Source organism: Salmo trutta, chromosome 10 (genome assembly GCF_901001165.1).
Source record: "Salmo trutta chromosome 10, fSalTru1.1, whole genome shotgun sequence".
Classification (NCBI taxonomy): domain Eukaryota; kingdom Metazoa; phylum Chordata; class Actinopteri; order Salmoniformes; family Salmonidae; genus Salmo; species Salmo trutta.
In genome coordinates, this window is record NC_042966.1 from 22,376,536 (window position 1) to 22,391,289 (window position 14,754).

The 14,754-nt window shown below is 40.8% G+C and overlaps 2 protein-coding genes across 2 annotated transcripts in view; both read right to left on the reverse strand.

The window, feature by feature from the left end:
- Positions 1-4,853: 4,853 nt before the first annotated feature.
- LOC115201372 (forkhead box protein L1) lies at positions 4,854-8,023 on the reverse strand. The gene is made up of 4 exons (XM_029764944.1): positions 7,630-8,023; positions 6,380-6,481; positions 6,188-6,254; positions 4,854-5,736 (listed from the first exon to the last, which is right to left on the reverse strand). The coding sequence occupies exons 1-4, from the start codon at positions 7,773-7,775 to the stop codon at positions 5,266-5,268; spliced, it is 786 nt and encodes a 261-aa protein (XP_029620804.1). The 5' UTR covers positions 7,776-8,023; the 3' UTR covers positions 4,854-5,265.
- Positions 8,024-13,253: 5,230 nt separating this feature from the next.
- The window catches only part of LOC115201373 (extracellular serine/threonine protein kinase FAM20C), a 66,473-nt gene continuing 64,972 nt past the window's right edge, over positions 13,254-14,754 (reverse strand). The window contains exon 9 of the mRNA XM_029764945.1: positions 13,254-14,133. Within this exon, the coding sequence (XP_029620805.1) occupies positions 13,866-14,133 (268 nt within the window). The 3' untranslated portion in view covers positions 13,254-13,865. The remainder of the gene's footprint in view (positions 14,134-14,754) is intronic.

A 14,754-nucleotide genomic window follows, 5' to 3' on the forward strand; every position in this document is an offset into this window, starting at 1 on the left:
ACAGTTTCCATTCTAGGTTGTGAGCAGCCTCTGCTGGCCAAACTGGGTTTGAGGCCAATGGCCATGTGCAAGCAGCGCTGGAAAGGACCAGGACTGGGACCAACTACCATCAATCAGCCCATTCACTCATAGCAAAGCAGCAAAATCTGACTTGTGTGTGTGTTGACCAGGGCTGGGGTGCATTGTAGTTGCATTGCATGTGTGTGTACATGGTGTGCAATGCTCCTTCCATGCAACACAGAGCTGTGTCGTGATGACACGCTGTGTAATTCAGTCTTTACAATTGCAAGCAAGAATGAAAAAAAGTCAAGGTCTGACATTCTGAAACTGTTGAATATCATGCTCTCTGTCATGTCATCTGTGGACATGATGTCGGTCTTCTCATCTATCCTTTCATGGTAAATGCATATGAATCCTTTTATTTTCACCCAAAGTACAACTGCTGTGAAGTGTGAACTCTGAAATATGGGACAATATGATGTGAATAATATAGTTAGCGTGTCTGTGAGATCCAGAAGCTTTTTGAAGCAGCCTGCTGTTTACCCCAGATGTTGTTACAGATAACGTTCTTGAAGTTGGTTTACATAACTTTGACTCTGCAACAACAAGTGGATGTCTCAGATTGATCCATCAAACGTTGAATTGGACACCATGTTCTGTTCTGTCTATGGTCTTACTAAGGTTGAGTCCCAAATGGCACCCTATTCCCTATTTGAGGATACGTTTTTAACAGATCCCTATGGGTCCTGGTAAAAACAATAGTGCACTATATAAGGAAAAGGGTGCCATTTGGGACGTACAGTTGAAGTCGGAAGTTTACATACACCTTAGCCAAATACATTTAAACTCAGTTTATCACAGTTCCTGACATTTAATCCTAGTAAAAATGCTCTGTCTTAGGTCAGTTAGGATCACCACTTTATTTTAACATAACATATTATAACAATGTGAAATGTCAGAATAATAGTAGAGGATGATTTATTTAAACTTTTATTTCTTTCATCACATTCCCAATGGGTCAGAAGTTTACATACACTCAAATAGTATTTGGTAGCATTGCCTTTAAATTGTTTAACTTGGGTCAAACATTTCGGGTAGCCTTCCACAAGCTTCCCACAATAAGTTGGGTAAATTCTGGCCCATTCCTCCTGACAGAGCTGGTGTAACTGAGTCAGGTTGTAGGCCTCCTTGCTCACACACGCTTTTTCAGTTCTGCCCACACATTTTCTATAGGATTGAGGTCAGGGCTTTGTGATGGCCACTCCAATACCTTGACTTTGTTTTTCCACAACTTTGGAAGTATGCTTGGGGTCATTGTACATTTGGAAGACCCATTTGCAACCAAGCTTTAACTTCCTGACTGATGTCTTGAGATGTTGCTTCAATATATCCACATAATTTTCCTCCCTCATGATGTCATCTATTTTGTGAAGTGCACCAGTCCCTCCTGCAGCAAAGCACCCCCACAACATGATGCTGCCACCCCCGTGCTTCACGGTTGGGATGGTGTTCTTCGGCTTGCAAGCCTCCCCCTTTTTCCTCCAAACATAACGATGGTCATTATGGCCAAACAGTTCTATTTTTGTTTCATCAGACCAGAGGACATTTCTCCAAAAGTACAATCTTTGTCCCCATGTGCAGTTGCAAACCATAGTCTGGCTTTTTTTATGGTGGTTTTGGAGCAGTGGCTTCTTCCTTGCTGAGCGGCCTTTCAGGTTATGTCGATATAGGACTCGTTTTACTGTGGATATAGATACTTTTGTACCTGTTTCCTCCAGCATCTTCATAAGGTCCTTTGCTGTTGTTCTGGGATTGATTTGCACTTTTCGCACCAAAGTACGTTCATTTCTTGGAGACAGAACGCGTCTCCTTCCTGAGCAGTATGACGGCTGCATGGTCCCATGGTGTTTATACTTGCGTACTATTGTTTGTACAGATGAACGTGGTACCTTCAGGCGTTTGGAAATTGCTCCCAAGGATGAACCAGACTTGTGGAGGTCTACAATTTTATTCTGAGGTCTTGGCTGATTTCTTTTGATTTTCCCCATGATGTCAAGCAAAGAGGCACTGAGTTTGAAGGTAGGCCTTGAAAGACATCCACAGGTACACCTCCAATTGAATCAAATTATGTCAATTAGCCTATCAGAAGCTTCTAAAGCCATGACATAATTTTCTGTAATATTCCAAACTGTGAGTTATAAGTGAAATAATCTGTAAACAATTGTTGGAAAAATTACTTGTGTCATGCACAAAGTAGATGTCCTAACCGACTTGCCAAAACTATAGTTTGTTAAATTTGTGGAGTGGTTGAAAAACAAGTTTTAATGACTCCAACCTAAGTGTATGTAAACTTCCGACTTCAACTGTAACCTAAAGCTGCACGGCTTCCTGACTGGGACAAGCAGGCACGTAACTGGAGGATATATGAAATGAGGCGGGTTCAAATGGAAATGAGGGCTATTACGCTTTATTTTACAGTTCGATTTTTACTTGGAATTTACTCGGAAATTGCAAGCTACAGTAATTACATAGTAACAAACAACTCACTATTTTATTTAATATTCACTGAAGCCAAGTGCCACTAAAAAGGCTATCATTAAATGGCTATCGTTACTATACAAATGATCAAAGAAGAGTTGTAGTGGTGTAAAATAAGGCCTATTTTCCATATTTCTTCTATATCCTGGTTCATTTCTTACACCCTTCTAATTGTTTTTTAAACCCCAGTTTTGGGTGTTCCTAACAGGGACATCCTCCACAGGTCTCCAGTAGCAGGGGCCAAACAGGGGCCTGGAAGATCTACAGTAAATACAATCTAACTGTAAACACGTCTAAACTGACATTGATTTGACATCCAGTGTTGATATTCTCATTCGAAACACATTTAAAAACCCATTTCAGAACTCTGGAATATTCCACCCTGCCGAATCTACCTCTGGCCCTTTTGATTTGTACATGTGGATTCAAATGGCTTCAAAGGGCAAAAGCCATCGGTGTGTACGTGTTAGTACTTTCTGTCTCCTCAGGCTATTTCAACAATCTTCATTAGCTAGAAGCCTGATATCATTACCCAGCAGCCTGCTTTCCATTGTAGGCCTCTGGTACATAAGCATGTCCCATATAACAAACTGTACATCCATTTGCCCCTCCAATCCCCTCCTACCACAGCTCAAGGAAATCATGGTTGTTAGTCAAGTAAGGTGAAATTACACAGCCTCCCTCGTATATAAACATATACTATGTTGTTGTTGTTGTTTTTAAAACACCAACAACAACACACAAATATTTAGAATTAAATTCATAATCAAAATTACTCCCAAGAATGAAAATCCAATTATAAAACACACGCTGTAGATTAAATGACCTATTTGTGTTTATGATTGAGATGTTATTAACGTTGCAGATCATTGCTTTCCCAATTTCCTCCTCCCCATTTCACTCATTGTGCCCTGAGCTACACATTTCAACATTACCTACCTACACTCTTAGAAAAAAATGGTTCCAAAAGGGTTTTGAGGCTGTCCCCATAGGAGAACCCTTTTTGGTTCCAGGTAGAACTCTTTTGGGTTCCACGCAGAACCTTCAAAAGGGTTCTAAATGGTCTCTTCAAAGGGTTCTCCTATGGGGACAGCCATATAACCCTTTCTGATTCTCGATAGCATCTTTTTTACTAAGAGTGTACACAATAGCCACAACTAGAAGTGAGCTCATACAGAAAATTATAAACATTTCCATATTATTTTTCCCAGACCAAATGTCCCTCTCATAGAGGTATTTAGCTCAATAAGACATAAAAGTTAAATGAAAATATTGATAGCCTCAAAATGCATAAAAAATATTTATTGAAAACTATTTCCCAATAAAAATAAATCAAACAACATGACACAAATACTTTGAATTTGGAATGATCATTTAATAGAGGCCATTCTAGGACACAATAATAGTACTTTTCTCCTGCATGTGTGTTTTCTCTTTGGTGTCTCAATACAAACCGACGCAGAAGCAGACCCAGCCTTGCAGCACTTTATGCTAAGTTAATTTACCCAAATACATCCACAGCGCCACCTTACAGCAACAGCTTAGTTAATGGAAACCTACTGATCCATAACAGTGGTGGTGCTAGACGTTGGCTGGAGGGCCAAGCAGGTATGAATGTTAATATCATTGATCGATCACAGGATTTGAAAGGAAGCATACGCCGGTGTGTTTAATTATAATTGCGTCAGGCCGGGCGGGCGGGCGGGCGGGAGTTGCGGCAGTGTTGTTATGGCAGCACGGCCCCCTTCTTGTATTTGACTAGGGTCACATCTCGCTCTCACCTTGCAAGTGTAATGCTATATTAAATGCCACTCATGTTAAGTGTGTTGTTGTGTTCTGTTGAAACCCCTCCTGTCCTGAATGATGCAGTCACGGCATAATATAAAGGTTAAATTGAAAATTGTCCCTTCAAACAAGCAAGAGAAACCCTGCTATGATTGATATCCCTTCTCCTAACAGGGAAATACATGTTAGCGGAGTAGACCTCATGTTTTAGTCTCCTTCATACAATATATGTATATAATGTATTCTAATGTGTCTGGATTAAATGTGGAATGTGTCAGTCTCAGGGGAATTGAAAAGGTCATAGGGAAAGATTAGGAGGTTTGGAGAGGGCCTGGGTTGATTAACCCCATGATAATTGCCTTAAATCACAACAATAAGGTTTGACGGGCTGAGCACCAGCTTGTGACATGTACACTTCACCCTGTTCATTGCTTTGACACTTTCACCAGCCAAAACAATTGTTGAGATTGTTATCTTTTAATATTGATACTGGTTATGATGATGATGATGAAGTCACAGGTCACACTGCCTTCAGTTTTATCAGCTTTCTCATACAGTTGAGCATACTCAGTGTATTTATTTCTGTCCTTAAAATAGTAACGATATAATATAGGCAAATAATTATTTTCACAGACCCTCATAACAGAACATCCTACTTTATGAATACATATTTATGTAAACCTTTATGCCTTGGGACAAGACTATGAACACTGTACAAGCTTAATTTGAGTGTAGAGTCATGTACATTTAGTATAATCAGCTAGGATCCATTGCACAATACTGGACCTCTCTATATTCTTTATTTACAGGACAAGTCAATCAAATCTCCCCTTGCACAAGGAGGCAGTCTTTGGATCTTTTAATTTCCTAATTCAGATTTGGAGGAAAAACCATCCAGTCTTTCAGATGAAGTATCTCTCTTTATAGGCAAGGCTATGACACTCACATGGTCCAGAAGTGCAGGTTCAGGTGTTGGGGCTCCAGAGCGTGTATGGGGGCCCCTGTTGTACCACTACGTGGGGGTCTGAAGCCCGGCAGAGGGGGGTTGGGGGTGGAGAGGATGTAGTCAATACTGAATTTAATCTCCGGTTCTGGTTTATCCTGCTGGTTTGGGTTGAGGGGGGTGTGGTGACCTGGTCTGTGGTCAGGGCTGATGGGGCAGAAGGAGTCTGGTTTGGGGTTAGGATCGGACCGCCTGGTGGAGCCGCCGTGTTGGTTGTTGATGTTATTGTTCTTGTTATTGTCTACTGGGAGGAAAGGCTCCCCAGGCTCTCTGAAACCCATTTTCATGTTGCGTCGGCGCCGGCGACGCCGAAAGTTGCCGTTCTCGAAGAGGTCAAGCATGGACTCACAGCCAGTGGCGAATGTCCAGTAGTTGCCTTTCCCCTTCTCGTTTCCCTCCGTACGCGGAACCTAAAAAAAAGATATGTTTAAAAAGAAAACACAAATAAGAAAGTAGAAATAAACCCATAATAGCCTATTTGTGATCACGCTCAAATGTGAAAGCAACATACAGTACTGTATTGAAACAGTGTTTTGTCTGTTACCCTTTTTGCTTATAGGCTACTGAGTGCAAAAGACGCATTCGCTTACAATTCATACAGTACATTTGTAAATGTGCATGTAAACGTGTATGACTGTTCACTGTCTCATTTGCGACCATATTATTGTAATATATTTTAAACGTTTCATACAATATTTAATCAACGAGGATAAAATATTATAGTCTTGTTTTCTTCTGACTGATATAAAGTTAAACTTATATTGAAGAAAGTAATAAAATGTGTATCTTACTCTGTTTGATAATGATTCTTGATCAAGTGATCAACTATCATCGCACAACATATGTTAAAAAGTCCTTCACCTTAATGAAGCAGCTGTTGAGAGAGAGGTTGTGTCGTATGGAGTTTTGCCATGCTCTCTGGTTGGACCTGTAGTGGATAAAGGAAACAGTACATACACTACTCTGTCAAACTGAATTTGTGAAAGGTCCTTTTTAAGGAAAATGACCGTTGAATAGACATGTGAAGTTAAATAGACATGTGAAGCTCCTGACCGGTAGTAGGGAAAGCGTTTCATGATGAACTCATAGATCCCTGACAAGGTGACCCGGTGCTCTGGACTCTGCTGGATGGCCATGGCTATCAACGCTATGTAACTGAAGAGAGAGGGCAGACAGAGTTAAAAAAAGTACTAAGATTTATTTCAATTCATATTTCTTGGTGTTCACATTGATATTCCCAAGAACAGGGTTGGGGAGTAAATTATTACATGTAATCAGTTACATGTAATCTGATGACAAAAACCTGCAATCACTAACATTACCAGCAAAAAATATTATAATCAGATTACAGATACTTTTGAAAAACTAGATGATTACTTCTTGGATTACTTTTAAATTCAGAAAGGATGTTGGCAAAAAAAATACATTATGAAACCTTTCTGTTTTCTCAATGACATTCAATTCAGCATTGAAAGAAGGCACATGTTTAGCTTTGTTCCACCTGATCAGGCTGTTATGGGCTCCCGAGTGGCACAGCGATCTAAGGCACTGCATCTCAGTGCAAGAGGAGTCACTATAATACCTGGTTCGAATCCAGGCTGTATCACATCCAGCTGTGATTCGGAGTCCCATAGGTCGGCACACAATTGGCCTGGGTTTGGCTGGAGTAGGCTGTCATTGTAAATAAGAATTTGTTCTTAACTGATTTGCCTTGTTAAATAAAAATTCAACTCTGAACACAAGTCAGAGAGGACACACTGAGCTTTTGTCTTCTTCTAATGATGCTTAAAGGGAAAGTAATTTAAAAAAAGTAAAAGTAAACCGATTACATTACTGAGTTTTGGTAATCCAAAAGTTACTTTACTGATTACAATTTTGGACAGGCAACTAGTAACCTTAAAATATTACACTTATAAAGTAACCTACACAACCCTGCCCAATAATATCTTGATAAGACTGATTAAAGTTACATTCAGGGAAAGTGGTCTAATATTCTTAATTATAATACTAATTTAATTTGGATAGTGTTGAGATTCCACAATCTTCTGATTAAAATAATACAACAACATTTGGTATTTAGGTTTTAGATTTGAAATGGCTTGCGTTGCATTCATTTGTGATTTAGATTATGGTCTATAAAATACAAAAATAATATGAATTTGTTTTGTATTTTTTCAGTAGAACTAACTAAACATAATGTAATATCTTAGATCATGAATAAGGCTTCCATTATTTAAAATCTAATAATGATATCATATAATAATTCCATTATTAATTCATTATATTAATCATAAGCATTCTACCTGTAAGCAGGTCGACACATCTTCTTGTCTTCATCCGTGCTGCAGGAAGGGTATCCGTCTCCATCATAGTTGAAGCAGTTATATGGATACTGCGAGTTATCAAACATGTCTACACTTCCACACTGGCTATTATAGGACTGCTTCATCTAATTAACAAATAAAATGCCGATTTTACCACCCTCCAAATGTAGACCAATAGTACCAAGCTGTTGTTTTCTTTACAGATAATGTCAATGTTCTTCTACTCTACTCTAACATACTCTACTCATAGTGGTGGCATACTGAATGAAGTATACCTTCCCCCTTTGGTGATGAATAGATCTCTTGGAACCCCCACTCTCCTCCTCATCGACTGCCTCACTGTTGGGTTGGTCCCCAGGTAGGCTAGCGCGGATAAGACATGCCATGCACCAAATGACTTGGCCAGCCCGCCGCATGCAGCTTGTCCACTTGAACGTCTGAACCCGGGGCGTGATCAACTGGTAGCTAGACTAATCTCTGTCTCGCTTGAATCTGGGTGGTCTATAGACTATTTCGATTGTTGACTTTATGTTTTGTTTTGTTTCTTTTTATAGTCTAATCTACCAAACATGATTTAAACAACTAATCCAATACTAACAAACAACCCCCTTACATCTCCATCTCTCTCTTCCTATTTTTTTCTTTAGCCTAACTCTTTAAAGAGTGTGTGTTGTGTTGTGGTATGTTGTGCTTGTCCCACTTTTTTTTCGCAACCAGTGATTTCTTTGGGGGGGGGGGGGGGGTTTCCTTGTGTCACAGACGTTTTAGTCAACAAGGATAGTTTTGCAGATGCAATCTATAATGCTGTATAATGGCCATAAATTGTGTTTCCGTGACTAAAAGAGGGGATGTGTGTTCTGAAGGGCTCCTACCAGGCCATTTTGGTCTCTCCCAGCGGCCGACGGAGACCGGAGAAAACAGCCCGCGGGCGCGAGGCCTCCGTGTGTGGCCTGCTGTGATCCAGTAGATTAATTGTTGTAGAGACCCTTTGTGTTCTTCTATCGATGCGACCAGAACAGTTTAAAAATGCAATTTTGTGTTTACTCCTTCGATACTAATGGGGCAAAGAAAGGGTCAACACTCAGGTCAATTTTAAAGTGGCAAATAAGATTGAACATTTTAGATGTCCATGTCCAAATAAAATAAAACTATTCTTAGATCATGGAATTGGGCACATTTTGAAACAAAATGATTTGAGCTATTTTGTTTAATTTGTAAAATGCACAGCTACACCCTAATTGCTGGCAGCCTAGGTAGGCCCATACCAGCGTATGTGGTGTGTTTAATCAGGTGTCAACCCATTTGAAACAAGGAAGTGTCCACATCTCTCAAATATATTGTCTTTACATTTGGAGCCATGGCATATCCTCTCTGTATGTCACTGACCGCTGTGACCTTTGGTTGGTCTCCCTCAACATTATTTAGCAAATAAAGTGATTAGCCAGTTACTCTAATTGCCAAAACCCAAGATATATTCTAAAATGCCAGTACACTTATTCCCTTTCATTAGTGATGCAGTGAAATCAATTGCACCACCGTTTTCAGGAGCAAATCCAGGGCTTGGGTTGACTACCCACGTGGTCAAACAAGGAGAGTCACTCTATCATAGAATTAGAACCAGATTCCAGAACTATGCCCAGTCTGTTGGCTTTAGCAGTTCTATTCTACGGTCCCTTCATCGGGGCAGTGCAGGGGTAAATGAGTGGGATCAGGATCAGATAAGGTGTCCTGATGGTCGGATCCCTGGCTCATTCCCATGACGATGTTTCCTCTGCCGCCTGTCTGCGGTGGGGCTGATTACCCTAGTTAGGCCTGTGGTCCCTGTCCCTTAGATGTTTGTCTCAGAACACATCCCAAATAGCACCATATTCCCTTTATAGTGCACTACTTTTAACCAGGGCCAATAGGGTTCTGGTCAAAATAAGTACGCTATAAAGGGAATAGGGTGCCATTTGGGGCGTACACTCAGACTGGGTTCCTCCATTCATGAGCAATCCTTTGGATGCATTTATAAACCATAGTGGAGGCATTCCAGGGGCTGTGAGGGGCTAGGGAAAGGTTATCAAAACAAAAAAAACAAACTGTAAACATGTTCATGTTGGGGCGCTGAGGGCCATCTGCATTAGTACTGTGGTAGGCCTATAGACATCGTTACTGACCAGGCTCTGTAGTCTGAACATACAGACAAATACAGCTGAGATATTCCTTTTCTGTAACAGCCAATGACTTCTGTGTCTGTGCTGCCTACAAGGATCAGAATCAAGTCCAAGTTCTTTTGCCCCGTCTCATCATTATTTTTCAATGTATCTAGTCTATGTTTCAGATATAACTAATAAAGTTAAATGACACGTTTAAATGCACATTTTGTTTTATTGCACCTTTACGATGTTGCAAACAAAACTCCACAGAAACAATGAACTGCTGAAAAATAAGCATTTTAGCTGCAGTCAGAACCACAGCCTCTAATGTTGTCCATACCTCCGTCTATACATAAAGTATCAACACAGACAGACGTATGGAAACACGTATTCTGTATATAGCTTCTGATCAGGAAATAATAGTTCCCGTAAATACCCTTTCAGTCATGATCCCAAACATTCAAGTATTTCTATCATTGCACAGGCACTAGGTTTATCTACTGTATATATATGAACTTTCAGTAACATTAACTGAAATGTTTTCTCCAGCAAAGCAGATCTGCAGTTGGAAAGTTAAGAAATGTACATCCTGCATATCTGTAGACAACATTGACATCTGGACATCATACATACATCACACCCTAAAGGAATATTCATCCTACAAAAATCTTGGTGTCACATTTGGCTTCTTAGTACCAAAATTGAGGACTGACTAAACTTTAATTTTAAAATCGTCCTCAAATAATAGAATAATCTATGGGCCAAAGAAAAACAAGAGAAAAGTACAATGGAGGATATGCTGTAGTGTGAATCACTTTGAATCAGATTCATTGTTGTAATTTAAACAGGAAAGGACCTTCCCCAAACTGTTGCCACTAAATTGGAAGCACAGAATCATCTAGGATGTCATTGTATGCTGTGGCGTTAAGATTTCCCTTCACTGGAACTAAGGGGCCAAGCCCGAACCATGAAAAACAGCTCCAATTGGCACTATGCATTGGGGCAAGTAGCGTTCTCCTGGCATCCGCCAAACCTAGATTCGCCCGTCGGACTGCCAGATGGTGAAGCCTGCCATTTCGTGGCTGAGCCTTTGTTGCTCCTAGACATTTCCACTTCACAATAACAGCACTTACAGTTGACCGGGGCAGTTCTAGCAGGGCAGAAATTTGACAAACTGACTTGTTGGAAAGATGGCATCCTATGACGGTGCCACATTGAAAGTCACTGAGCTCTTCAATTCTACTGACACTGTTTGTCTATGGAGAACGCATGGCTGTGTGCTCGATTTTATACACCTGTCAGCAACAGGTGTGGCTGAAATAGATGAAAGCAATAATTTGAAGGGGTCTCCACATACTTTTGTATATATAGTGTATCTGCAGAGCAAGCGGGTTTGAGGGTCATCCTATTGTGTGGATGAAGGGGGGTGGGTTGAATAATGAGGAAACAATGCATACCAAAATCCATAAATGTATCATTCTTGTGCAATTTATTTCTATCGGCTACATTGAGGTTTTTCATTCATTCTTTTTAGGCTATCTGGCATTAGTGCGTATTGTGTAAGCTTTAGAGCCTAACTGTATGCCCACCAAATAGCCTACAGCCAAATGCTTTTGGGAATGGCCAGAAAAAGTTAAAGTCGATCCACTGAGGCAAAAAGGATAATGTCGGAGTTTAATTCAATAAAATAAAAGCTGCGAAATGGAGAGTTGTTGAAGTGGTAAAGGAGGATGACTGCAGTGCCGACTATGTTATGTGTGATGATTCTTTACATTTTATTGAACCTTTATTTAACTAGGCAAGTCAGTAAAGAACAAATTCTTATTTACAATGATGGCCTACCCCAGCCAAACCCTAACCCGGACGACGCTGGGTCCAATCACGGCTGGTTGTGATACAGCCTGGAATCAAACCAGGGTCTGTAGTGACACCTCTAGCACTGAGATGCAGTGCCTTAGACCGCTGCGCCACTCGGGAGCCCACTCAAGGCGTGCTATACAAATTCAACAGTCACAAGACCAGGACTTCAAATAGGCTTATGGCAAGTCAATTGAACTGTAGCCTACTGTTCAGATGGTTAAATGGAAACTGAAATCTGGACATTGACTGTAGGTCTATAACCTTTCACATTACCTTAATATTAACTCCTGCAGAATTAAGCATTTTTTGCAGTAAAATAATACACCAAATTCAAATGTATCTTACATTTTGACTCGGAAACAGGAGTGGAGAAATATGATTGATTTCTTAGAGCATCTTGAGAGAATCCGAATCTGCAGTTAGGGACCTTCTGTATTTTTATCAGCATCATAAAAGCTGATAGGTTTAGTATTTCAACCACAGGAGGTTGGTGGCACCTTAACTGCCATTTCATTTACTCTGTTATCATGCACCCTTCTCCCCTCAGCAGCCTCCTGTGAAACCACATAAAATATGTATCCAAGCTGACCTGAAATCTTATCAGAAACATCTTGGGTCATTTTTACAGCTTTCTATTTCCTTACAACCGGTCAAACAGATATAATTTGGACATTTTACACAGAAAATCTTTGCTGTTTATTTTTTGTTAATGCATTTTCTCCCCAGTCCCTAAACGTCCTTGCTTCGGGAAAGAAAATGCGACGACAAAGAAAAGTTTACTGATGTCAACTACATAGATAGAAGCATTCATTCTATCAATTGATGAAATTATTCTGGTGAGCAAGGGTTTATTTTAGTCTTCTAGGTCCACATATAATGACAAAAGAAAAGCAGCATGTATATAGTCTAATTATAGACAAGTTGACTAACAAATAGCCTACCGAAATGTCGGTAAATATAAGCAGAAACATATTTTGAAAAAATCCTGCACCCCTGTCAAAAAATCGTTCTGCCATCTCTGACCGTAGCCTACAGCATAGTTGGGCGGTTGCAGATGGGTTATTAGCAATTTGGGGGAGGTGAACAAACAGCTGACCTGCAGACCACTATTGTACATGCACTAGAGCTGCCCTCTACTTGACCAACTAAGAACCGCACATCTGTAGAGTCTCTCTCGCTCCCTCTCTTGGTCTCCTGACCACTCAGGGCTGTATTCAATCTGTATAGTGGAAGTTCAGCGTTACAGTGTGCTTCAAATTTAAAGGCAATGTTCCCACATTAGCGGAAACTGCATTCATGGTAAACAATGCAGATGTCAGCTCAATAGCACATTAACTTTATATTTCTAGAGCATTTATTTAACCATTATTTAACTATGCAAGTTAAGAACAAATTCTTATTTACAATGACAGCCTACCCTGGCCAAACCCGGACGACACTGGGCCAATTGTGCGCCACCCTATGGGACTCCCAATCACGTCCGGTTGTGATACAGCCTGGAATCAAACCAGAGTCTGTAGTGACGCCTCTAGCTCTGAGATGCAGTGTCTTAGACCGCTGCGCCACTTGGGAGCTTCAGCGATACAGATTGACTAGAGCCCCCAGTCCTGTTGATAGAAAAATGATGTGGGTCTCATTTATTTCAACCAATTAATATGAAATACAATAAATACTCTCGGGACAGGAAGCATTTGAAAGATGAAAAGCAGAAGACACATTTTGCAGTAAACCCTCCAATGAAATATCTCTGAAATTAATACAAAAAACACATCAACAACAATGTAAAAGAGCAACAGAAGTTATAAAACATTTTGCAATAAATTGTTCATTAAGACACAGAGTTGATCTCCGATACGCATATCGTTTGCACACCTGTGACAGGTCCCAACAATGTGTAGAAACACAATATTCAGTTGACAGCAGAAGGAATAATACCAGTCTTGGAATTCACTGAATTCAAAAATGTCTCCTGAACAAGACAAGCGGCTCACGCAAGACTTTCATGATCTGTGGTGCTGTGGTGGGAGATGATCGATTGGTTGGGAGGTTACACTGTTATTTAAGGGGCCTATAGGGATGGTGGTCAAAACCGGTTCAGTCCGGTTTAATCTGGTCCAGTCCAATCCAGTTCAATCCAGTCCAGTCTGATCGACTCTAGTTCCGTACGGTTCGATCCAATCCAGTCTGGTCCATTCCAGAACAGTCCAGGCCTCCCAGCTACCTCCCCCTGGGTGATGTGTGCATCTGAGCCCCCTTCCTCTCCCCAGCCAGGTCATCCTCCACAACATTACTATAGCCCTCCTTCTCGATGCAGTCTGCCAGGACGTTGAGTGTGTGGCGTAGGCGTCTGTCCATAGCCTCCAGGTGGGGCTGGATGAGGATGGGGATCAGTTTGTCCCTCAGCAGAGACTCAGACATCAGACCACTCAGCTGGTACTCCTCCTTGGCCAGCAGCTGCAGACGCAGGTGGGTCGACTTCTTCACTCTGGAGACACAGGAGGGGTCAGGAGGGAATGGAAGAAGTTCATTAACGCTTTATGATTGTAACTTCATATAAAGTCATTAACTCCCATAGAGAATGATAGAGATTTCATCTTTATATACACTGAGCGTACAAAACATTAAGGACACCTGCTCTTTCCAAGACATAGACTGACCAGGTGAATCCAGGTGAACGCTATGATCCCTTATTGATGTCACCTGTTAAATTCACTTCAATCAGTGTAAATACAGGGGAGGAGACGGGTTAAAGAAGGATTTTTAAGCCTTGAGACAATAGAGACATGGATTGTGTATGTTTCCCATTCAGAGGGTGAATGGGCAAGACAAAAGATGGAAGTGTCTTTGAACGGGGTATGGTAGTAGATGCCAGGCACATCAGTTTGAGTCAAGAACAAGGGTTGCAACTCAATATTAGGAAGGTCTTCTTAATGTTGTGTACACTCAGTGTATGTCCCATTATGGTGTCTGTGAGCACACAGGCATTTTGAAGTAGTCCATTTTCTTCTTCTACTACTTCTATGAGTTAGCAAACAAACTGAAAGGGTGCATACTGCCACCTAAAGTGTGTTGTTTGAACAAGTATGAAGCCAAGGTTGGCTATTTA

Excerpts from the sequence above, each read along its gene's own strand:
- LOC115201372 (XM_029764944.1), bottom strand. The coding sequence starts at position 7,775 with ATGAAGCAGTCCTATAATAGCCAGTGTGGAAGTGTAGACATGTTTGAT. Across the intron at positions 6,255-6,379 it reads AAACGCTTTCCCTACTACCG|GTCCAACCAGAGAGCATGGC; the intron begins GTCAGGAGCTTC and ends TATCCACTACAG. Across the intron at positions 5,737-6,187 it reads TCAACAGCTGCTTCATTAAG|GTTCCGCGTACGGAGGGAAA; the intron begins GTGAAGGACTTT and ends TCTTTTTTTTAG.